Here is a 24733-nt window from a genome sequence, read left to right as displayed (position 1 = left end):
TGAACCAATTTAAGATTACAAATTGAATTGTTGACCAACTTTAAAAAAAAATTGCTTCAGTTGGTAACACACGATTGAATTAAATTAATCCAAAGCGAATATATTAAGTTTAATTAACTATGAGTTCAGTTAATTTAATTTATTCACTTGAATTAAGTTAAGACAAAGTGAATGAACTAGTAATTAATTAAACTTAATATATTCTCTTTAATACAAAGTGAATGAACTAATAATTAATTAAACTTAATATATTCACTTTGGATTAACTTAATTCAATCGTGTGTTATCAATTAAAGCGATTTTTTTTAATCGGTCAACAATTAAACTTGTAATCTTAAATTTGTTCAACAATTCTTTTTTTAGAGTGTATAGTTTTCATGGATTATAACATTTAGTGATTACAAAAAAGTGCAATTATTATCTACAAGTCAGTCTACTGTTTTCTATATTACGCACAATTTACACACAACACTAATCTACATAAGATCTTTATATAAATATATAATATATAAATTTGTATTTACACCTCTTGAAAAAAGTAGTGCTTTGACGTCTATGCTATGACAGTTAAATACATGTGAACACACAGAGGTAAGTGCAGGTAATATCAAATGCTCACACGCTTGAATCCATAGTTCTTCATCATCATCATCATCATCATCATCATCATCATCATCATCATCATCATCATCATCATCATCATCATCATCATCAAATTATCGTTGTTGTAATAGTGGCCGAACTGTGCTCAAAGAGGTTTTAAACACAAAGTCCCCGGTTTTGTCACTCGGGCGTCAACAGGGTTGCCATGGTGACAGCAGCAACAGGAGAGTCGCCAGGCTCAAATATAGTAGTTTGAGAGTCAGCATGCTGGCTGAACCTGTAACAGGCACCTGATGGAGAACATGTAAAGGAGAGAGTTTGGAAAATTCAGTAAGAAAACAATGTGAATAAGGTGGCATAACATTAATGTACACAGGCACATGAGATAGTTGCTGTATATTCACTGCTTAACCAGCCTTCCAACTTTAATTTAGTTCATGTCATAAGGTTATAGTTGCATGTTCCCTATTATGATGAGGATGCGAGGGATTGCCTACCAGTGACGGCGAGTTGAGACGAGGAGGAATGCGGTGATGAGGAGGAAGAAGAGGAGTCCTGTCCTTCGTCACTGGACTATGTCCACTGGATAAATCGTCTGTGTTAATGCCTAAGCACATAAATAGTCAAAGACAACAACTTCAGTGCTGTACTTTAATTGTGTTTGTTCATTCATACTGCACAGCGATAAGAAAATTACTGAGCATAAGCATTTAAGTTCAGACACCAGCCAACTCAGCTGGTCAACACAGCAACATAAGCTGACCCAAACATGTCTAGTCAGCTGATTACAGTCTTTTCCTTTCAAATATTCCATTGGCTCAGCTCCCCAAAGTATATCCTGTAGAAGAGTTGCACATCAAAATGCCTTTTTCAGTAGTTAATCTTGATTGGCAGCATGGATAAGGTATTAATGTATTACATGTTGTATTATTGGGGCTACTTTTTGCAATGTGTAAAATCAAAAAGATAAGTTAGCATCAGCAATGTAGTGGTTGATATTTCTTTAATGCACAGTGGGCCTTTTGTTTATTTATTTTATTTATTTATTGCTGTATACTGAAAACATTTAACTTTATGGTGGGACAGGAGATATCAGTTTTTCAAGAAAAGCACCTCTAAATATAAAAAATTATGATCATTTTTATTTCATTTACTTACCTCTGAATTTGCTATCCAATTTAGACGATATCCAATAATTTACATAATTTATGAATAGTCTTAGATTCCAACAAACTTCCAAATAAAACATACAAAGTATATGGTCGCCCTTAACATAAGTCTGGCATTAATTATTTTATCTCCACTTGACAAATTATTCACTCTCAAATCAGACCCGGCGGCATGGGCGGGCATTAGGGGGCCCTGTCTATCATCTGTGCCCGTCCTGGGTTGGCAGCTGTTTTGAGAGGCTTCACCAAGACGCCAATCTGTTCTTCCTATCAGTCACGTAAACTTGCGTTGCTTCTGCTTCAACTCCAAGTAAAGCATGGCTTGCCAACCAACCATATACTTCCTTTCAAGTTTGGCTTTGATTGACACCTAAAGCTAGCTAATGACAATCGGGGTGGGGGTTTGGTGGGTGGGCAGTCAGACGTGCATCCTTTGACAGACAAATCTACTTCTGGGTTAGCCAGCGTGCTTGCGCTCGTCGGCCGAATGACCGCCCACGTCATATTTATGTGGCAAATTGCGTCTGCCGCTGCCTTTTTGTGGATTAAAAAAAAAGTGATGCAAAGCGATGTATTGTAATGGGAGCCACCAAACGTCAACACAAGATCCAGGCTGACACAGTTGACTTCACTGGAATTCCAGTGAGTCCTCACGTTAAAACGTGGTCAGCGGCCAACTTTTATTTTAATCAGTCAAGCCACACACACATGCATGGACAAAATTGTCGAACAACACACACAGTGATGCACTTTAACAGACCCACAAACGCACGCAGGCACACAAGCACAACAACAACAGCAACTTGTGTTGCAGGATAAAATTATTTATCACATTGCAGTACAATGTGAGTTGAATTCTGTTTTTTATTGTTAAGCTTGTTAATGTTTATGACTGTCATCAAGTTCTACTTTACACATGATCCTTTTAGATTGATATTTTGCTTAGTTTTCATTGAACCAATGAAATATCATTCTTGTATCATTATCAGTCTTGCAGTAGAGGCAAGTGAAATGAAATAACACAAAATAAAATTAATTAATATAATAAGTAGGTAAGTATACAAGTAAATAACATTAATATTAATATATTAATAACAAGAAATAGGGAAGTGAATACTTGCAAGTAAATAAGTATCAATAAAATAACACAAAATACAGCCTGCAGACACCATAAAAAACTGAAACGATGCAAAGTCTCATGCAGTCAAAGACCAAAGAATAGAGACGTCTAACAAAAACCACAAGATATGAAGTTTTGTCCATATCTTACGATACGATACGATACGATATACTTTTATTTTCCCCGTGGGGAACTTTTTTCTGGGCTCCGTCCAGCTGCAGTTTACAGTAAAGAGAAACAACAGAATAGAAAGAGATAAAATTAAAATTAAATAAATAAGAAGTGCACCAATAAGTAGAAGACTTCACAGAAGTATACATGTGTAGAGAAGTACATTGCACACACCCATATACACGCTCCTATATAAATATACACACACATGAGTATGTACACAACACAACACAACATTGCACCATATTTCTTATTGCACTGAGTTAATGTTAATGTTAATGTCGGTTGTTAAGCAGTTTGATGGATGTCGGCAGGAATGAGTTTTTGTAGCGGTTCAGCCTGGTTCTGGGGGCCCTGAATCTCCTGCCGGAAGGCAGCCTTAAGTCCAACCAGAGAAAGAAGGCAACTGCTTGCCACTCGCAGATAAAAGGGGCTGGGTCACTGAGTTATTCCTTCGGATATAGTTATCTTTGTTGCTAATGAACTTGAGTTGAATAAATGCACACAGAACTACACCATTGTTTTTCATTTGTCTTTTAGATTTCATGATGAACTGCCACTTTTAAATTACAATTTCTAAGCACTTTTTCAGTTGTCACAACGCCACTGTTCATCCTGTAGAACATTAGATTTAAGTTGAAGAAGTGTGCCCCCCCCCCCCCCCACACACACCCCCCAAATGTAATGACCCCATGTAACTTCTTTCTGCAGCCAAGTCGGTCTCAAATCAGGGATTTTTTTCAAGGAATTTAACCAGGTCTTTGTAGTTATTATTTATATCACTTTTTATTATTATTATTATTAAAAATGAAAATGTGATTTAAAACCATACATCTAAGGCACTGCATTAAATCGGTTTCATAGAAAAATACATTCCTGCTCCAAAATTCACTGGATGCAAAATAATGCTTCCCCTTCACCTTTATTTAGTATGATTAATTAATATTCACACCAGCCCCCACTTCCTTTGCTGTCTGCATCCAGCTGGTTACTTGATTGCTCACCTTGGACTATAAACACAACGGCATATCTGTCATGTTTGGACTCTGTTTTCCTTGTGTGTCTTCCTTGGTCTTGTTAAGTGTGATCCTGCCCTTCCTCGTGTGATCCAATCAGTGCCCTCAGCCACTGTGTCTGTGTATTTAGTCTGCTGTCTCCCCTCTGTCTGTGTCGGGTCATTGTCTTTCCTAATGTCATGCTGCCCGTTTTTGCCTTGTCTTTTCCCCATGTCATGCTGCTCGGTTTTGCCTTGTTGTTTTCCCCACGTTTATGTTTTACCTTGTAATTTAGAGATCGCTTTTGTTTGTAGAAATTAAAATCCCTCTTTTGATTGAACCTCTGCCTCCTCGCCCTGTCTTCCCCCATTTGGGTCCTCAAGCTCCCCCTTCTTGACAGAATGAACCGACCAGGATCGGACCCAGCGGGAAGCTCCCGTTGCCGACCGGCACGCCGTCGGTCGGCTCGAAAGCACCGTCAGCCTGCCACCCAATCCCATTCCCTCCATGTAAATTATTTTTCTCTGTCTGGTTCCGCCTTGTCCTCTTTTCCCCATTCACCCGATCTCCTTAGTTCACTTAAGTCCCTGCCCTACGACACCATTTTGTCACCCCATTGTTTCATAGACACGGACTTCACAGATGATGATGATGAAGGCTCCTTTTTGGTTAATGCACTTACTGATTCCAGTTCCAATTCTGACACTGATTTGGATTTTTTCACCAGCTTAGACCCTTACATGTTTTCGTCACGGTTTTCTTTTGCGGATTATTTTAACACCGGATCATGTCACCCCCGTCACTTCGGTCCCCGCCATGTTCATCACGCCGGTCCCCATCTTGTGCACCTCATAGCCCCACATTACCGCCACGTCAAGACTTAGTCCCCACTTCACCTGGTTCCTTACCTAATCCCGTTTCTTCTCGTCACGTTCCTTCAGTCTCTGTATCCTCATGTTCTTGAATCCCTGTTGCTCCTCACTCCCCATGGTGGCAGGCTGATGTGGCCCCGGCTCAAGTCTGCTTCAAGTCCCCGAACCACGCCTGCCGCAGCCTCAGGTCCCCAAGCCAGGTCTGCCGCCGCAGCCTCAGGTCCCCGAGCCAGGTCTGCCGCCGCAGCCTCAGGTCCCCGTGCCAGCTCCGCGGCAGCCCCAGGTCCCCGTGCCGGCTCCGCGGCAGCCCCAGGTCCCCGTGCCCCGTCTACCGCCTCCACGGCAACCCCAGGTCCCCGTGCCTCGTCTGCCGCCTCCACGGCAGCCCCAGGTCCCCGTGCCTCGTCTGCCGCCTCCACGGCAGCCCCAGGTCCCCGTGCTGCCTCGTCGGCCGTCTCCACGGCAGCCCCAGGTCCCCGTGCCGCCTCGTCGGCCGCCTCCACGGCAGCCCCAGGTCCCCGTGCCGCCTCGTCGGCCGGCTCCACGGCAGCCCCAAGTCCCCGTGCCGGCTCCACGGCAGCCTCAAGTCCCTGGGCATCCTCGCCGCTGCCCCCCGGGCATCCTCACCTGTGCCGCTCTCGTGCAGTGTCTCTTCGCCTCTTCCGTGGCGGCTTCGGGCCCATGAGGGTGGACAGGAGATGCACGTCCCACTGCCGTTCTGTTCCAGAGTGGCGCCGCCGGGCTCCCCTCGTCTGCCGTCCGGGACGCCCCCCGGACTGGCCTTGAGGGGTGTGTCAGGTTCCCGCCTCTGGGCCCCCCTCCGCTCGCCCTTTTTTGAGACTTTTTTGTTTTAGGGACGTCTGGGAGCCGTCCCTCGACGGAGGGGTTCTGTCATGTTTGGATTCTGTTTTCCTTGGTCTTGTTAAGTGTGATCCTGCCCTTCCTCGTGTGATCCAATCAGTGCCCTCAGCCACTTGAGTCTTGCCCCAGGTGTGTCTTGTTGTGTCGTTAGTGTCTGTGTATTTAGTCTGCTGTCTCCCCTCTGTCTGTGTCGGTTCATTGTCTTTCCTAATGTCATGCTGCCCGTTTTTGCCTTGGCTTTTCCCCATGTCATGCTGCTCTGTTTTTGCCTTGTTTTCCCCACGTTTATGTTTTACCTAAAGATGGGAAAATGAAGCCTTGTGACGCTTTTGAGGCTTTCGGCTGATTGCTTTGGAAAAATCTTACATTTGTGTCTGTCTAATGATCATCAGGTACACATGGAAGGTGAACATAAAGTGAACCAAATATCTACATGAGGGAATTGTGCTTGTGCAACAGTGAAAATAAAGTAAATACCAGTACGTACATGAGGGAATTGTGCTCTTGCCCAACTTTTTATATTTATTTGTTTTACAAGTTCTTATTTAAGAACAATATTTGCTCTATCGTGCTGGGCTTCAAGCGGCTTCTTCTCTGGCTGACAATTTCACCAGCCTTTGAAAAAATCCTCTCACAGGGGACTGAAGATGCTGGTGTTGAGAGGTACTGCAGAGCCACTTGATACAGATGTGGGTATGTGGTTTTGTGGAGAAACCAATATTGTAATGGCTTCTCCGTCCGGGGAAGCGGTTTGTCCTTCAAATATCTAGAAAAGAAAAAATGACAGATAATCATTTTTGCACTGGATTAATAAATCAAAGTAAAGATAGATAGGGAAATTTAGTTTCAGCAGCATAACATTACATTCATTACAACATAACAATAGTGCCACTTTTCATATCATATATGTATACTGTAAGTACCTCACCTCTGAACCTCTGCAATTGCATTGGCAGTGCTACTTGAAGCACGCTGTGTCTCCACCTGGCTGTCCAGAGGACCCCAGAGGCTGTTGCCCTGGGAATGGCCTGTAACCTCTGCAGGTGGCAGTTGTTGGGCTGGTGCAGGCATTTGATTGGCACATTCTCTTGTGAACCTTTCCACTGCAGCCTGGCAACTTGATGTGTTACAGAAGCCCGCTTCTTTGAATCTTGGATCCAGCAATGTGGCTAGTGTCAGGGTTGTTATTTTCTCCAGCATTGCAAATTTGTCTTGGAGATTGCTGTTTATTTTGCTGACTAAATTCCTGGCAACTTCGATGGTGACTGTTGTCCACTGTCTGGCTGTGAAGTGCTTCAGCATCTTCACCATTGGAATTACTTTACACTTACTTGACACTCTATTCTCTGTAGACATTTCTACAGTGGCCTCATTGAATGGAGAGAGGACTGAAAGGCACTGTGAGATTGTCTCATATTCTTCAGCAGAGAATGGGACGATGGTGGTGTTTAGACTGCTGAGGGCTGCACCCAGTGGCTCCCTCTGCTCATGCAGTCTCTGGAGCATTGCAAATGTGCTGTTCCAGCGTGTTTCAACGTCTTGCAAAAGTTTATGCTCCGGTCTTCCCATTTGCCACTGAATTTCAGACAGCTTTTCCCTTGCCGTAGTGCTTGATTTGAAATGCCCCACAATACTACGTGCCCTGGTGCGAAGATCATCAAGCCCTGGTGTTTGTGCTAATGATTTCTTCACGACAAGATTTAACATGTGGGCAAAACAGCTTATATGGCGCACATTGAGGAGATTGGCACATGCAATCATGTTTGCAGCTGAGTCTGTGACCAGACTCATCACTTTGGCTCTGATTCCCCACTCTGCCATCAGGGTTTCTTTGGCCTCTGCTAGGTTTGCTGCAGTATGGGTGCGAGGGAACCTTTTTATGCCCAACAGAAGAGTTGACAGCTGCATCTCTTCATTAACGAAGTGGCAGGTTACAGCCAAGTAGGCATCCATATTTATTGAAGTCCACATGTCGGATGTTAGGCTGACTGTGGATGTCTTTTGTATCTTCGCTACTGCGTTGTCTTTGGCAACCCTGTATTTATTCTGCAACATTTGTTTGAGGGCTTTTCTTCCTGGGATGACATAAGTGGGATCCAGGAGCTGGACAAAGGCCCTAAACCCTTCATTTTCCACAAGTGATAGTGGCTGTGCATCTATGATGATGAGATTCAGTAAGGCCTCATCCAGCTTTTGCTTCATATGAAACTTTAGTGTGCTTTAATACCGCACATTTTCCTTTTTTTAACATATCAGGGTAAATTAAATCAAAACAGTGATATCATTCAAAGCTGGAAGTAGCAATTTAAAAAATAATTACTCAAGAATATAAGTATTACAAGTGATCATATACAGATGTACATGCATGAAACTATAAAACCCTTTTAGGATTAAACACAATCATGTGGAATTATGACCATACCAGAAGGTCCATCAGCTTCAGCTGAAGTGCTCTGCTGCGGAGTTGTTGCCTGTTCGTGTTTGGCACGCAGATGCCGCAGCATGGAGGAGGTGTTGTTGCCAAAAACCAACTCCTGTGAGCATATGAGGCACTGAACCTAAATAATGAATAAATATGACATTAAAAATTGTTATGCAATACTGAAACAATCAAGATATTATTATGGTTACTATGGACATACTGCAGGCTGTGATATTTTTAAATGTAGGTAACAGCCAAGATTCCCAGCGACCTTTAAATCCTTTAAAGTTTTAACATTATTAAAAGTGATACAGTAATATTAATTCATTTTCTGTAAGCATTTATTATTGCAAATGTTGCAGTGAGCCATTTAGCAAAACTGTACAATAGTAAATACAACACTACAATGATGATGATAATGCTGATAATATACCATTTAATATTATGCCAAATAATTAAAATCTTACCTTTGTGGGTGACACAACGTCAAAGTGTTGCCAAACACGAGATTGTCTTCTTGTATTGGAATTCTCCATCCTAAAGCTCTCTCAAGTCAGTTTTCTACTTTTCTCTCAAAAGGGTGTGGGCGCGGGGGAGGCAGTGGTTGTTTCGGTGTCTCCTTTTAACAGCTGACACCGTGCCAAATCAATTGAATCAGTTACGTAATTTCCGGTGTCTCATTTGCGCGCATGAAGCCGCATACGTCATCAGCACGTGATCACGGAGGTTTCATCGGGGCTTTTGATACATTGTTTCGAGCAGTCTGTCTCACTCGGCTGACACACGCTCCGGAGTCTCAGTGTCAAACGGCCCATCTCTAGTTTTACCTTGTAATTTAGAGATCGCTTTTGTTTGTAGAAATTAAAATCCCTCTTTTGATTGAACCTCTGCCTCCTCGCCCTGTCTTCCCGCATTTGGGTCCTCAAGCTCCCCCTTCTTGACAATATCATTAGACTCTGTTTTGATTGCTTTTATGTACCGAATAATTATAAGTTTTAATTTATATGTTTGAACTGAAAAGTCAAGAATGCACATGCAAGTGAATGCATGGGAATGTAAATGTACAGCATGTCCTTAATTTTAACTGTAAATGCAAAATGTGATTATGCTGCCTTTGCTCATACTTGTTAAAACCACAGTGATGACAAAAAATGCAATAAAAAACAGCAAACTACTATTTGAGTGTTGAGCTCTAAATCTGTCACTTTTCTAAACAAATATTGTGCAGTATTAAAATTCCCCCCACCATTAGCACTACCTTTACAAAGAATTATACAATGCTTATTTTACATATCGTCAAACTCTTAAAATAATTGCCGAAGTAATTTTTTTTGTTGCAAAAATTATTATTATTATTATTATTTGTCTAAATCATCTCCTTATGATGCAATGTTCATTTTTTTGTGTTTCCTGAAAAATCTGAAAAAAATGACTTTTGAAGGCATCGATATATCACTACAATGTTTTGAAAATAAATTTTGAAGTTGCTAGCTCAGTAGAGAACAAATCTCTGCCAAGGGAAATTAAGTGTCAAATCACTTTTTGTGGCAATATCACTTCAATATATTTTCTGCTACAGAGTGCCTCTCCATCCATGTATGGTTACTAAACGAGAGCCTCCATGTGTGTAGAACAGTATTTTTGTTTTGTCTGATTATATCATTATATTATTTTTATTATGATAAAATACAGATAGTACCATTTTCATTCTGGGGTGAAACTGTTCCATAACTTTTTGTAGCCCTATTTCTATTTAGACTGCCAAAAATTAACACAAAATAATAAGACACGGACTCTTGAATGGCATGCATTTTTAATTTCTCTTGGCAATTTGGGATGCCTGTGACCTGCTGAGTTAAAAAAAAAAAAAGGAATTATCTTTTTACATTATGTATTTTCGGAGAAAAAGGATATGTGGGCATTCGTATTATATTTCAATAGAATAAATACAACCCCATTTGAGTTGTGATGAGCAAAACTCTTTATTTAGTGCCTGAACACAGCAGCATTTTCCCTGAGTGCAAAAACAAAATTATAAATGCCAATTGTGCCTCTGTGAGCAATATGTATCATCTGAAGTGCTGCTATCAGTTGCAGAAAAACATATTAAAAAGTACATAGTAAACATTCTACATTTTGCATTTTTGCTGTCCTAAACTGTTCATTTCAACTTCTGAACATGTCAAATGTGCTATGAAACATATCACATTTGACTTACACTCCCAAACTACTATTTCAAACTATTTTCTACATGAAAACATCTTTACACATGTGTGAAGAGCTGTGTAACAGTCTAGAGCAGGGGAAATCCTTGCATACACAACCGCGCTCTAGCTTTCCCTGAGCAGCTTTTTGCACTGCAGCACACTGCATTCTTCAAGTTTACCCCCTAGGCAAATGGGCATTAGCTCTCCTACGTACTACGACATTGGGCACTGCTGTCAGTGGACACATTTTCCTTTGGACCTAAACATCTGGGTCATCTTCCTGCTCTGAAAAGTCAGAGATATCTTTGTCATACTGACCCAAGGTGGTCTTGGCCAAATCTATAGGAAATTCAAGGAACTGCTTTTTTGAAGTGCTAAATACACTGAGGTTTTTATGATGTGTTGAGTGGGTCTCCACTTCTAGCATTAGAATAATCATTTTGACCAAATCTTTATCAATATACTGTTCTATGTATTCCTGAGGGGTCCAGCTTTCCCTGTCATCCAGTTTCTTCCTCATGCTCAAACTGGGCTTGTTTTGGTATTAGCGGCGAAGTTTCCCATCGCACCCCAGGCCCTTTCTTCGACTGTTCTTGATGTCTTGGTCCTGGTGTTGTCTCTTTTGGGACATTGCTTGAAGACATCACGAGACATAATCCTCATCCTTCTGAACTCGAAAGTGATGCCTCGAAGTGTGTGATTTAGTTTTGTCACAATCCAAACAATATCCTTCATATTCATCAGGGATATGTTTACAGGTCCTTATTAGGTCCTCACATCCACAACTGTCCCCCTCACTGCTGCTGGGATCCTGTCATGGGTGCTGATAATCAGGATCAGCCACAGGATCATTGATTTCTGACAAATCGTGCACCTGTGTCTTGTCTCCACTAATTAATAACCCCAGTAAATCCAGTACTCTGGATAACTCTGAGGGGGGAAAAACTATCATGAGAAAAATATATAGAGATTTCTTTATAAAGCATGCCAAATCTGCTTGTACTGTAGTAAAAAAAAAAATCTACCAAAATCATCCCAAAATACAATTTCAAAACTGACTCCGCTGTCTACATTTGTGGACATCTTCAACAAAACTATAAAAACGAAATCCTTCTGTCCACAAAATTGTACATCATGTTTAACGGCATGGTAAATACCCTTACAGTTAATTACTTTTGTAAAATTTGACTTTAATAACAAACATTAAACACTTTTATACATATCTGAACAAGAATCAGCCATAAAATTTCATTGAATTTTTTTATCTGGTCAGGAGTGGCCGACTGAACCTCTGTGTGTGCTGGCAGCCATCTTAAATCTAACCTTCAACGTGCTTTACTCTTCTTCCACCACTAAAAGGCAGTATAATGTCCTTGTAAGTGGACACGAGGCCTTTGTAGCACAAAATGCAATATTATTCTCTAGACAACTGAAAATTTGAAGTCCACATATATGGAAGTCAGGTCCTAGGAGGCTATGTAATGCTTACCGCCTCTTATTGCCTGTGTGACGTTAAGTGTGCTGTAGTCCTACTCACTCATACAGAAGATCGAATAATACATTCATAAGAAACTGCAAGCAGACCTTCATGGGCGGATGATTTAAAGTTGGTCAGGAAAATCACAGATCTGTGAAATGTTCACTTGGAGTCTATCTTCCACCCCAATCGAACGTGTCCATGTGTATGTGCATGTGTACCCACAATAATAATAATAATAATAATTTTACAATGAACAAGACTATTTGATGACCACATGTCCACTGAGCGCAGAATCCAGCTGCAGCAAATCGCATTACACTACCTACGCCAATATTTAGACGTGGTTCCAGCAGGCAAGTGTAGTCAAACAAAACACCCTTGGTATGCCGGAACCCCCAGTATGAGGCAGAGATTATTGATGTTTAAGTCGGCACAAAAATCCAGATAGCCGTTTTATGCTTGAGTGCTGCCACGCGGTCTACGATTATACGGTCTCTTCTGCCATGTCCTTCAATCTACATAAATCTTTGCAACAAGCCTGTATATGTCACATGTGGCAGGCAAAAATAATCTTAGACTGAGGAACACTGTAACAAGCCATGCACATGATACAGTAAAGAACTCCCCACAATGATGAGAGAGGAGGAGGATAGTCTACATTGATGAAATCCCAATTTAAGTTATTGAGTGTATCTTATTTGGAGACTGCTGCTTCGAGGTCACTTTTAGTACAGGCCAGCCAAAAGTTTCTGCCTCATACTAGTTAACACCTCCATCCGGCACAGCTGGCATCCCCAGAGGAGCTGACATGATGGTTCAAATGAAGGACAGGAATACTTGCTACATACTCTATACTGGCTAAAGAAGACAGATGGTGGGAACAAGAAAACACCAATGCAGCAACTTTGCCTTTCCAAACAAATGAATCTCTACTGTTCACAGGTGATTTCTAATTAAGATAGCTTCTGAAATAATAAAATAAAAATGAAAAAGAAGCCTCGGCCCAAGGGTGGAAGCAAGGCTTTCAGGCAGGTGGAGCGTAGCCATAAATCAGAACCTCAGTGACCCATGCAGAATATGCTGAATTCTATGCAATAAGGAAATCCTTCACAAAGACATGCATGCACTTTTCAAAGCTTTAGTCAAGAGAAATATGCCTAGTTGCTAAAAGAGAACCAGTGCTTTCCATGGTAGTAAAAACAAAATGTTATGTTGTTTTTACCAGATTAACACACAAGTACAACCAGTTACAAGTTACAACATCATGACCACTTGCACAACATAATGATATTGAACACAACATCTGTTGAATTTATAAAATCAAGATAACTCTATATTCCAATAAGAAATAAAATTTAATTTATAAATTGCTGCTTTTCCTGATTCAGCACTCTTAATATTACAAAAACATGCATCCTTGACATAATGAAGTTGAATTGAAAAAACGGGTATTTTTTTTTGTCAAACCCTCTTCCTTTAATTGTGATGCTCATTCTGGTGTGCGTACCTTGGCCACCCGGGGGCTCTATAAGACATTAACATTTGGATATATTGTACTTAAGGCTTGGCTCCTGTCTCTGCTTCACAGTACGGCGGTGATATTAGTTGATCTTTGCAGAGGACAAAGCAAATACATAAATATATTTGCTGTTTTAAAGATAACAACACCACCACATATATGCTAATGGTAGCCCACATGCCTAAGACCTGGTAGGCAAAGGTTCACAAATTCCGGTCCTCGAGGTCCGGAGTCCTGCAGGTTTGAGCTGTTTCCGCCCACTAGCACACCTGATTCATATAATCAGCTCATCAGCATGCCTGATAACGATCCTGATGTTTAGTATCAGGTAGGCCATAATCAGAAGGAAACCCAAAAGTCCTACTGTTAAGTGTCTGGACACTGTGGGGCTTCCCTAGTTGACACACTATTACAGCATTGGATGGACATCAGGGACAGTACATCTGGATTGGCAGACTGAGGGGGTTGTCCCCCTTTTAAGCGTGTGTTCCAAGTGGGGCATCACCCTCCTCAGCCTCTCTGAGAAGGTATATTCAGGGTGCTGGAGAGGACTCACCTGATGTTGAATCTCAGATTCTATAGGAGCAGTGAGGTTATTGTCCTGGCTGTGGAACACTGGACCAACTTTACACTCTGGCATTGAATACTGTGAATATACATACTACTAATGTGTATGTATAATTGGATGACATTTTGATATACTCCCCAGAACTGGTGACCCACCGGCAGCACGTGACGCAAGTCCAACAATTACTAGATCACAAGCTGTATGTGAAGGCCGAGAAGAGTCTGTTCCACGCGAACACTATCTCCTTCTTGGGTTTCGTGGTAACACCAGGAAGGGTAGAGATGGAGCCTGGCAATATCAACACTGTAGGGGACTGGCCTAACCCGGAAACACGGAATAAAATCCAACGGTTCCTGGGTTTCGCCAATTTTTACCGTCGCTTTATGCGGAACTTCAGTTCCATCGCCGCCCCATTGCATGCCTTGACCTCCCCACACGTGCGATTCCACTGGACCCCTGAGGCTGACACCGCTTTCAATGCTCTCAAGCAACATTTCACAGAGGCCCCAATACTCAAGGTTTCGGACACCAAGCATCAGTTTGTGGTGGAGGTTGACGCGTCCAACGTCGGTATTGGGGCCGTCCTATCACAACGCTGTCAGGTGGATGGCAAGGTCCATCCCTGCGCATTTCTGTCTAGGCGGCTCTCCAAGGCCGAGCGCAACTACTGTACTGGGTTGGCGACCGTGAACTCCTTGCGGTAAAAGTAGCACTCAAGGAGTGGAGGCACTGACTGGAGGGGGGCAGAACAACCCTTCGTGATTTGGACTGATCACCGAAACCTCGAGTATCTACCAAGACCAAACGACTCAACACCCGACAAGCCAGGTGGTCCCTGTTTTTTTAACTGATTTTCGTTCTCTCTGACCTACAGGCCGGGGAGCCAGAACACCAAGGCAGACGCCCTATCACGTATCCATGACCCTGAGACCAAAGCAGAACCCATCCTTCCTCGGAACTGTGTGGTAGGAGCCATAGGATGACAAGTTGAGGACAACGTTAAGGAGACCCTCAAGGACTCTCCCGAGAATTGCCCAACACCTCGTCTCTATGTAGTGAAGGGGCTGCGGCCGCAGGTAGTCCACTGGGCACATACCTCACGTCTGTCCTGTCACCCTGGAGTCCGCAAGACCCTGTTCTTCATTGCCCAGAGATTCTGGTGGCCGGCCATGGAGGCATCGGTACTTGAATGCGTGGAAGCCTGCCCAGTATGTGCAGGCGTCCACCCGACCGCGGATGGGTCTCCTCCAGCCTCTCCCATTCCTTCCACACCCCGGGCCGAGATTTCCCTGGACTTTGATACCAGACTCCCAGCCTCCCACGGTAAAACCACCAGACTTACAATTGTAGACCGATTCATCCCCCTAGCCAAACTACCATCAGCCAAGAAAACCGCTGATATCATGATAGACCATGTATTTACCTTGCCTTGCTCTTGTGCCTTGTTTTTGTGACTTTTCCCTCCTGAGTGGAGTGCCTTTACTTTTAGGGTTAGGGTTTTTTTTTCTCTCTTTTTTTTTATTGCCCTGTTTCTTCTATAGTTTGGAGCAATTTGTGTTCAGCGTTTTTTCCTTCTGCACGGGGTGATTTTTTTGGAGGGTAAATTAACTGCAGCCGTTGAGGCCACCTACTCCCTGCACCTCGGTTCTCCTTACCTTGTTGTGTCAAAAAGTGTGGGCCAATCGCTCTGAATGGTTGTAGAAATCAATTCATTGAACAGATAATCATTATCATCCTAAATATATTTTTTATACAACAACCTGACCGCGTTGTACAATAGTGAGTGGTGGAGTGCGTGAGGAGCGCGTGAGGAGCGCGTGGGGGGCGGTGGTGTTCCCACACCGTCGTGGATGCAAGGTGGTTTCAAATCAGGGACATGCAGTCAAGGGTCGGCAAGGGAGACACTGCCTCACTGCTCCCTCCTTAGTGTTATTTTCTTTCCACTGTACGTGAAGAGAATAAAAACAACTTATTACAATAAACTATGTTCCATTTTATTTTTAGTATGCTAGTCTGTACGTTTCAATGATTTTCCTTTTTCAATCCAAATTCTGAATCTGACTCAGAACCGATTCTGTTCATAACTTTTATGGACAGAATTTCTAGGCGCAACCAAGGCGTTGAAGGGGTCTGGTTTGGTGGCCTCAGCATTGCATCTCTGCTTTTTGCAGATGATGTGATGATGTTGGCTTCTTCAAGCCGCGATCTCCAACTCTCACTGAAGCAATTCGCAGCCGAGTGTGAAGCGTTTGGGATGAAAATAAGCACTTCCAAATCCAAGACCATGGGGTGGAGTGTCAGGGATGAGATCCTGCCCCAAGAGTTCAAGTATCTTGGGGTCTTGTTCACGAGTGAGGGCAGGATCAAGCGGGAGATCAACAAGTGGATCGGTGCAGTGTCTGCAGTGATGCGGACTCTGTATCGGTCCGTTGTGGTGAAGAACGAGCTGAGTGGAAAGACAAAGATCTCAATCTACTTATCAATCTAGGTCCCTGCCCTCACCTATGGTCACGAGCTGTGGGTCGAAAGAACAAGATCCCGGATACAACCGGCCGAAATGAGTTACCTCCGCAGGATTTCCGGGCTCTTCCTGAGAGAGAGGGTGAGATGCCCTGGAGGGGCTCAGAGTCGAGCCGCTGCTCCTCCGCATCGGGGAACCAGTTGAGGTGGCTCGGCATCTGGTTCGGATGCCTCCTGGACGCCTCCCTGGAGAGGTGTTCCGGGCATGTCCCACCATCTGGAGGCCCCGGGAACGAACCAGGACACGCTGGCGAGACTATGTCTCTCGGCTGGCCGGGGAACGCCTTGGGATCCTGTTGGAGGAGCTGGTTGAAGTTGCTGGAGAGAGGGAGGTCTGGGCTTCCCTGCTCAAGCTGCTGCCCCTGCGACCCGACTCCGGCAGATAATGGATGGATGGATGGGTTTTAAAAGGGTTATTGCCTGCATGTAAACAGTCAATGAGGCTGCTACGAATGGTTGGGAACACGCTTTTTTCCATCCCACAAAGGCGCACAATGGCGCCAACGCTCATTACGCCTGCTTTTAATGGAGCAAAGTCTACGAAACAGTGACGTGCAGTGAGCTCTAGGTTTGGGTAGGTAGGCAGTCACAAATTGAGACGCACACACCAATTACAAATGTGTGTGTCGGCAGGCGAGTGTGCAACACATCCTAGGGTGACCATATTTTTATTTCCAAAAAAAGAGGACACTCAGCCTGTCCTTGAGATACCTGATACTCAGATACAAGATGCCATACATTCAAACTATTTTATCATATGCCTCCTCTGTATGGGTAGAAAATAAAACAAAAGAACATTGCTCTCTTTTGAAGTCTTACATTTTTTGTTCCGCACTCACTTTTAATTTGTTTTGCTTCGATTGGGGTTCGTACCCATTGCCTCCGGTGCGGCAGCTCAACACTTGCCACTCAGCTAAAGTTCTAGACCACCGTCAACCAGTGCGCAGTCTTCCAGCCACAGTAAACGTTGCAGTGCACTCTGCCTCCTATTTGCCGCACAACGGAAAATTTACCATTTCAAACCCGCCCGGACGCCCGGAAAGAATGTAATAAAGTGAATATCTCCCTGTAAAACAGCCTAATTCCTCACAAAATCAAGCTTAGCAATAGCAATGTCAAACACCATGTAAAGTGAAACAGCCAGTTAATCGAAGCACATCCACAAAGCCAATCTTTCCTTTTGCACCATTCTTTGTGAAAAGTACGAATAATTCTTTGTCCCTTACTTTGCTAAAGATCCGGTAGCTAAGGCGTTGGTCTCCCATCCTTCAAAAGATGGCGTTTTCCCTCAAAAGAAAGGCGTGGAAATAGTTTTATATTCTCCAGAGTGGCGTCATCTTACCGCTTTTCTGTGCAGTAAGTGTGTTTTGAATTCATGAATGCACTGTGCGAACGTACGTTCGCATAGGAATAATACAGCGACGTAAAAAGGCTGCATAGCGATTTGCCTATTCGCGTAAAGGACTTTACTACTGGAAAACTGACTATGCATGCGCGAACACACATCGCTACGCGGACAGGCCTGGGAAGAGCACAGTTGCGGTGTGCCTTCAGGAGGATAATTTTTGCAGCATTTTTGCCTGCAGGCCAGATGAAGTAATGAATCATTTTTAATTGAGGTATGAAAATCACCAAATGTCACTTTTAAACCTATAGGTAGTGTAAGCTTTCTGAAATGAAAAATAATTAAAATAAATAGAAAAAGCCAAACGGTTTAAACTTTCATTTCAGCCTGGGGTAGGCAGTGCCTACCTTGTCTGTCATGACCGCACGTCACTACTACGAAAATACCAAAAGAAAGAAATCCCCACCGATGCATTCAGTAAAAAAAATAAAAAAAGAGACCCTTGACAGTTAAATTGACTGAAATGAGGGAAAATTGTGACCATAATATACGTGACATTATTACTTGTGCTTGTTGAGGCAAGCTGATGATTGACTACGTAGCGCATTAGGCAGGGGAAGTCTGGATATCCAGCACGGCTAGATAAGCATACTGATATTCCGAGCATGTTTGCAACCTCAATATTACTGAGTGTATGGATTGGAAAAAAAGGCAGTTTCATTTTATAGCACTGATTAATCTGAACCAAAGTGTTCACTTTTATAGTCACTAGAGTAGATTAGATCTCGCTACATTTTATTGTTATTTCTGGTCCCATTCAAACAGCCATGAATGCTTAGAAATGTTAATCAAACTGGAAAGCACTGTAAAATATTGCCATTTCCCTTGAAATTGATCATTTACACTTTTCAAAGGTTGACACGTAGACCTGTACTCTAGTGGTTGATAACAGATGGAAGATGCATTAAGTGCAGTATAGCACTAAATATAGTTCTGCAGATATTCTTGTGTAGTTCTTATTAAATAGGCCATAATCATACAGTACATTAAGTGTAAGTCTAAAATTAATTAATTAAATGATTTTCCAGAAATGGGACAAATTCGGCCTTGTTTTGTTTTTCCTCCTAGTTTTATTTTTTCATGATTATCAAATTGGTATCCACGAGAGTGATGATCAGCTGGTAACTATGGTTACAATGATTCAAAACTTTGTACACACACAAACATGCATTTTGAATGTTAAAGGCACAGATTTGTTGTGATTTGTGATACTATATTGTAATATATATGAGCCTGCATTTTGAGAAAATAAAAAAAAGATTATTCATGACTGCAATCTGAGTCAGTGATGTTACATTTGTAACAACAATATAATAGTGTGTGACTCTACACAGAATAGTACAGAGGAGACGAAGCTGTGATTACATTTACATTACTGACTTAGAGAACACGTCTAGGGGGGGAGAAGAGGGGGTCGAGAAGAGGATTGTGCTGCTCCGAGTAGAACAAACTCAATCCGTTTTAATCTGTGAATTCCTCAGGTGAGGGAAATGAGAAATGACAAAACAAAGACAGAAAGCTAGTGAAAGGAAACTGCTGAACTGCTGCTCTGTGTGTAAGACCAACTGTGACATCTTCATGTAATCATGATGACAAATAGAGCAGACCCTGATAAGTATTCAGGGTGCATCTGATAAATGTGTAAGGGACTGTAAAAGTAAGTAAAAAGACAGTGAAGGGGGCACAGCTGCCCTCAAGTTAAGAAGAAACGGCTGCTGTTGTGATACACACAGTAGAGTGGTCCTATAATGTAATGGGTTGTTTTAGTCTGCAAAATAAAGTGCAAAAATACTTACACATCAAGCAATTATACTGTATATGGAAGGAAATTAAGGCTTCTCAATGTATTGTGTTTGTGTTGAATATTGTATTTTTGAACAATTGCAAAACTGCATAGTTTAGATGCCGGCCTCCTGTACCTTTCTGGTATTGAGTATTAATAGGTATATTATTGGGTGGTGTTTATAAACAAATGTGCAAGAGAACTTCAATGACATATCCTCCTTGTTCATAATACATTTGATGAAGTATCGACAAACTTGAAGTCAATTCATGCGTAAGAATATAAAATCAATGTGAAAATTCTGGTGAAGTTAATGAGAGAGAGAAAAAAACTCACCAGATGCTTCACAGCCATCTTCATCATCACAGTTGTCTCCACTGCCCCTGTCTGTTTCTGCACTTCCTCCGTCCTCTTCGTCACCCTTTCTTGTGGCTTCATGCGCCCAGCCAAGCTCCACTAAAACTTCCTAAACACACATAAATATCAGTGCGAATTTTACAAGTGTTTTCATTTGACTTCATTTGATTTGATTAATTGATAGTCCATCAAAAATATAACAGCAACAGTACTATAGTGAAAGCCTGGCGTTGATGTATTTGACCTCATCCCTTTCATCAATATCTCCCCAATGATATTGTATTTACTATTTAGTACACCTTATCAATCACTGTTAATGTAATAACATGACATTGTTTCAAACACTTACGGCACATTTCTTTTCACCTACCTTAGCTGTAGTTTTACAATTGTATACTAACAGATGAGAGATATACACAAAAACATTTTGTTCGGCTGTGACTAAACTAGGAAAACCTGTCTGGTCACTGAGGGCCAAATCCACTAAGAATGCACTGCGTCCGCTGACAGTACCAAAACACTGTTCCACGACTGCACCCGCAGCTTGCTTCTTGTTAACGTCCTATTCACTAAGGATATTGCTCTAATGGTATACCAGCGCAAACACACCCACAAAGTTTGACAGCTGGGAGCAAATTTGCGCCTAATTTACCCCACATGGCAATGGATTTGTGCCAAGAACACGGCAGTATAGTAACAGTTGCAAGAAAGATGACACTATCAGAAAGCGAAGTTGGACTGAGGAGGTGCAAACGTGTTTTCCTCATTTAGTGCTATTAAGCGGTAGTGCAGCGGAGAGGAATACAATGACGTCATTCATTCATTAATTTAATGTCCATGTAATACAAATTATTGGTGCAATCATTTTCCTATTTTCAGAGGCTGACATGGGCATACAGTATGTAGAAATGTGCACATGGATTTTCATATAGCATAATGGAGTGCATCTGTCACATGAAAATTATTTATAAAAATGTGAATCTTAGCATTGTAGGAAACAAAGACATGATCATTGTCAGGGTTTGTGCCCGGATCAGTAGGCAGCAAGCATCATGAGGCATGCGGCTTCAACAGACAGCAGGTACAAGATTTTGGGTGCAAGGTTATTATTTGACAGCTTGTCTGAGGGGACAGCATACACAGGAGAGTGGGTGTGAAGATTTGTCACCATGTCATGAGACTGCAAATGAGCAATACACAAAAGCAATATTTTTACTACTAGCTCTATCTACTATAGATTGTTTAGTAAACAAGTCAAGATGAGGCCAGCGTTCCTATGCAAGCATGGAACGTATGGAAAAGGATGGAATTTGAATTTCTAAATTTCCAGGTCTGGAAAAGTGTGGAAATGTGTGGAAAAATATTTGTGTTTCCAAGACTGTTACATGAACTCTAACAGGTCTCTGACGACTGGCTCATAAACATCAAATATAAAGACTGGTTGACAAAGCATCCCAAAAGGATAAAGGAGCAAACTGCAGACTTGTGAAATCTTTTGATCTCTATCATGGGGGAGGTGGCAGCTGTGAGTCATATTTTGGGGGTGATAAGCAGTCACTTTTTCAAATTAGACTGAGTGTCACGGCTTGAGAAGGGCGGACCCAGATGCAGTGAGGAAGGCGAGCCACGGCAGGGATGCGGATAACTTTGATTTAATGTGGCGATAAACGCAAACACAAAATCACGCACACAGGCGGACAAAAATAAACACAAACTCACGCGCACAGGCGGATCACAAACAAAACTCAAAAGCACGCACAGTGGCGGCAAAAAGGTAAGTCATGGGCAGCAGGAGAAAACTTGTAAGACGAGTACAGTCGGGTCAAGAGAGCGGCGTCTCGGGGTAATCACCCGACACTCCTTGCTGTGTCCATCAGGCTTTTATTGAGGTCTGATGGCAAGATGGGCAGCAGGTGTGTATGGTGGGTGGAGCCCACCAGCTGACCCAAATCATGACAGTACCCCCCCTTAACGACGCCCCTAGGCGGACCACCCGGCGCCGATGGGTGTGCTAAATGGAAATCCCGAACGAGGGACTGGTCCAATATCCAGGAGCGGGGGACCCACTGGCGGTCCTCGGGTCCGTACCCCTCCCAATCGACCAGATACTGAAACCCTCTGCCCCGCTTTCGAGAGTCCAGAATGTCCCTTACTTTGTACACCGGCTGCCCCCCCACGACCCGGGGAGGCGGCGGGGGCGCGGTCGGCGGGCACAAGGGGCTGGCAGAGACATGCTTAAGCAGGGACGTGTGGAACACTGGGTGTACCTTGAGAGTAGGGGGCAGGTTGAGCCGGACCGCTTCCGGGTTGACCATAGCGTTGACCTCAAACGGGCCGATGACCCTAACCCTCCGGTAATGAAATCCAGGGCCACATGCGACCAAGGACGGTGGGGAATGGGCAGGGGTCGGAGCTGGCCGGATGGCTTCAGGCGGGAGGACTTATTACGGGCACACACCGTGCAGGACGTGACATAGTCCTGGACGTCCTTGCGCAGCCCAGGCCACCAAAATCTCTGTGCTACCAAGGACAGCGTGCGACCCACCCCAGGGTGACATGCTACCTTCGACGCATGCCCCCACTGCAGCACTTCCTGCCGAAGGTGTGTGGGCACGAACAACTTGTCTTCAGGGCACGCGACCGGGGTCTGCGTGTCGTCCGCTGCATCCGCCACCTTCCGCTCCACTTCCCACCGGAGGGCTCCCAATACTCTGTCCTCCGGGACAATGGTTTCGGGTGGAGACCCCTCGGCGGCTGGACTGTGTATTCGGGACAAGGCGTCCGGCTTGGTGTTCCGGGCTCCTGGTCGGTAGGTGATAGTGTAATTAAATCTGGTTAGGAACAGGGCCCAGCGTGCCTGGCGGGGATTCAGCCTTCGGGCGGACCGGAGGTACGCCAAGTTTTGTGGTCAGAAAAAATCTGGAAAGGTTCCGCCGCGCCCTCCAGCCAGTGCCGCCACTCCTGCAACGCAAGGATAACGGCCAGCAGCTCCCGGTTGCCCACGTCGTAGTTGCGCTCAGCTTGGTTGAGCCGGCGCGAGAAGAAGGCGCATGGGTGTAGCCTCTGGTCCTCCGGTGACCGTTGGGATAACACTGCCCCCACTCCTGTCTCTGAAGCGTCGACCTCGACGATAAAGGGAAGAGTCTCATCGGGGTGTGTCAACACCGGGGAACGCGAAAATAATACTTTTAAATTGACGAATGCGGCCTCTGCCTGTTGGGTCCAAACAAACGGAATTTTGGTGGATGTCAGTCTTGTTAGTGGTTCCGCTTTTAAGCTGTAGTTGCGAACGAATCGACGGTAGAAGTTTGCGAATCCAAGGAACCTCTGTAGGTGTTTCCTGGATGTGGGAGTGGGCCACTCGACCACGGCCTGGATCTTCGCTGGGTCGGCTCTCAATCGACCCTTCTCCACAATGTAGCCGAGGAATTGGACTGAACTGGCGTGAAACTCACATTTTTCGGCTTTTACATACAGCCGGTTTTCCAGCAGTCGTTCCAGGACCAGCCGAACATGTTGTCGATGTTCGGTTTGATTTCTTGAAAAAAATCAAAATGTCGTCCAGGTAAACAAAACAAAAATGATTGAGCATGTCGCGCAGGACGTCATTAATGAATCCCTGGAACACGGCGGGAGCGTTTGAGAGGCCAAACGGCATTACCAAGTACTCAAAATGCCCAATAGGTGTTTTAAATGCTGTCTTCCACTCATCGCCCTCCCTTATCCTCACTAGATGGTAGGCACTGCGAAGGTCCAGTTTGGTGAATACCGTGGCTGAATGTAAGGGAGCAAACGCTGAGTCCATTAGCGGCAACGGATATTTGTTCTTGATAGTTATGTCGTTCAGACCACGGAAATCGATGCACGGGCGTAGGGTCTTGTCTTTCTTTTCCACGAAGAAGAACCCCGCCCCTAGCGGTGACTTGGAAGGCCGAATCAGTCCGGCCGCCAGGGACGTGGTGAGGTACTCCGTGAGGGCTTGACGTTCCGGCTTGGCGATCTGATATAGGCGTGTACCAGGCAGCGGTGCCCCAGGAACCAGTTCTATTGCGCAGTCATAAGGTCGATGTGGAGGGAGAGACATGGCCCGGTCCTTGCTAAACACCTCCCGCAAGTCGTGGTATTCTGCCGGTACCTCATCCAGGTTAATCTCCTCTAACGTGGCTTTGGCTGGGCCACGGTGATCATCCACTGCTGACTGCAGGCAATGCGAGTGACAGAAAACACTCCATCTCTCCACCCTGGGAATGCCCCAGTTAATGTCCGGGTTATGCCTGGCCAGCCAAGTCAGGCCCAGGACCACTGGGGCCGACCGGGACGGCATAATGAGGAACTGAACGGTTTCCACGTGGTTCCCCGATAGACGCATCTGTAGGCTCTCCGTTCGGTGTGAAATCACACCCAGGGTGCGCCCGTCGAGGTCGCGCATCTCCTTGGCTCTCTTGAGTTCAACCACCGGGCATTTCAGGATGTCCACCATCCTCGGGTCAATAATGCATTCATCCGAGCCTGAATCCACCAGAGCCGTCATCCTAGCGGTTACCCCCCCCCCCATGTCATCTCTCCTGAGACTAGTAGTCTCCTTGGGTTACGTTGGAATGGGATGGTTGGGGCTGGAACAGGTGCGACGTGCCTGTGTCTCTCAGGCCGCCTCCCACACTTGGCCGCTAGGTGTCTCCAC

General features: G+C 44.1%; 1 protein-coding gene across 3 annotated transcripts in view; it reads right to left on the bottom strand.

Moving 5' to 3' along the window:
• Positions 1-286: 286 nt before the first annotated feature.
• The window catches only part of LOC144062689 (glypican-5-like), a 59008-nt gene continuing 34561 nt past the window's right edge, over positions 287-24733 (bottom strand). For all 3 annotated transcript variants that reach the window (XM_077584318.1, XM_077584319.1, XM_077584320.1), the window contains 3 exons: positions 20032-20161; positions 1101-1210; positions 287-893 (listed from right to left, as the gene is read on the bottom strand). In XM_077584318.1, coding sequence (XP_077440444.1) covers positions 795-893; positions 1101-1210; positions 20032-20161 — 339 coding nt within the window. In that variant the 3' untranslated portion in view covers positions 287-794. The remainder of the gene's footprint in view (positions 894-1100; positions 1211-20031; positions 20162-24733) is intronic.

Source organism: Vanacampus margaritifer, chromosome 13 (assembly GCF_051991255.1).
Source record: "Vanacampus margaritifer isolate UIUO_Vmar chromosome 13, RoL_Vmar_1.0, whole genome shotgun sequence".
NCBI classification, from domain to species: Eukaryota; Metazoa; Chordata; class Actinopteri; order Syngnathiformes; family Syngnathidae; genus Vanacampus; species Vanacampus margaritifer.
This window is presented reverse-complemented; position numbering and strand designations above follow the sequence as displayed.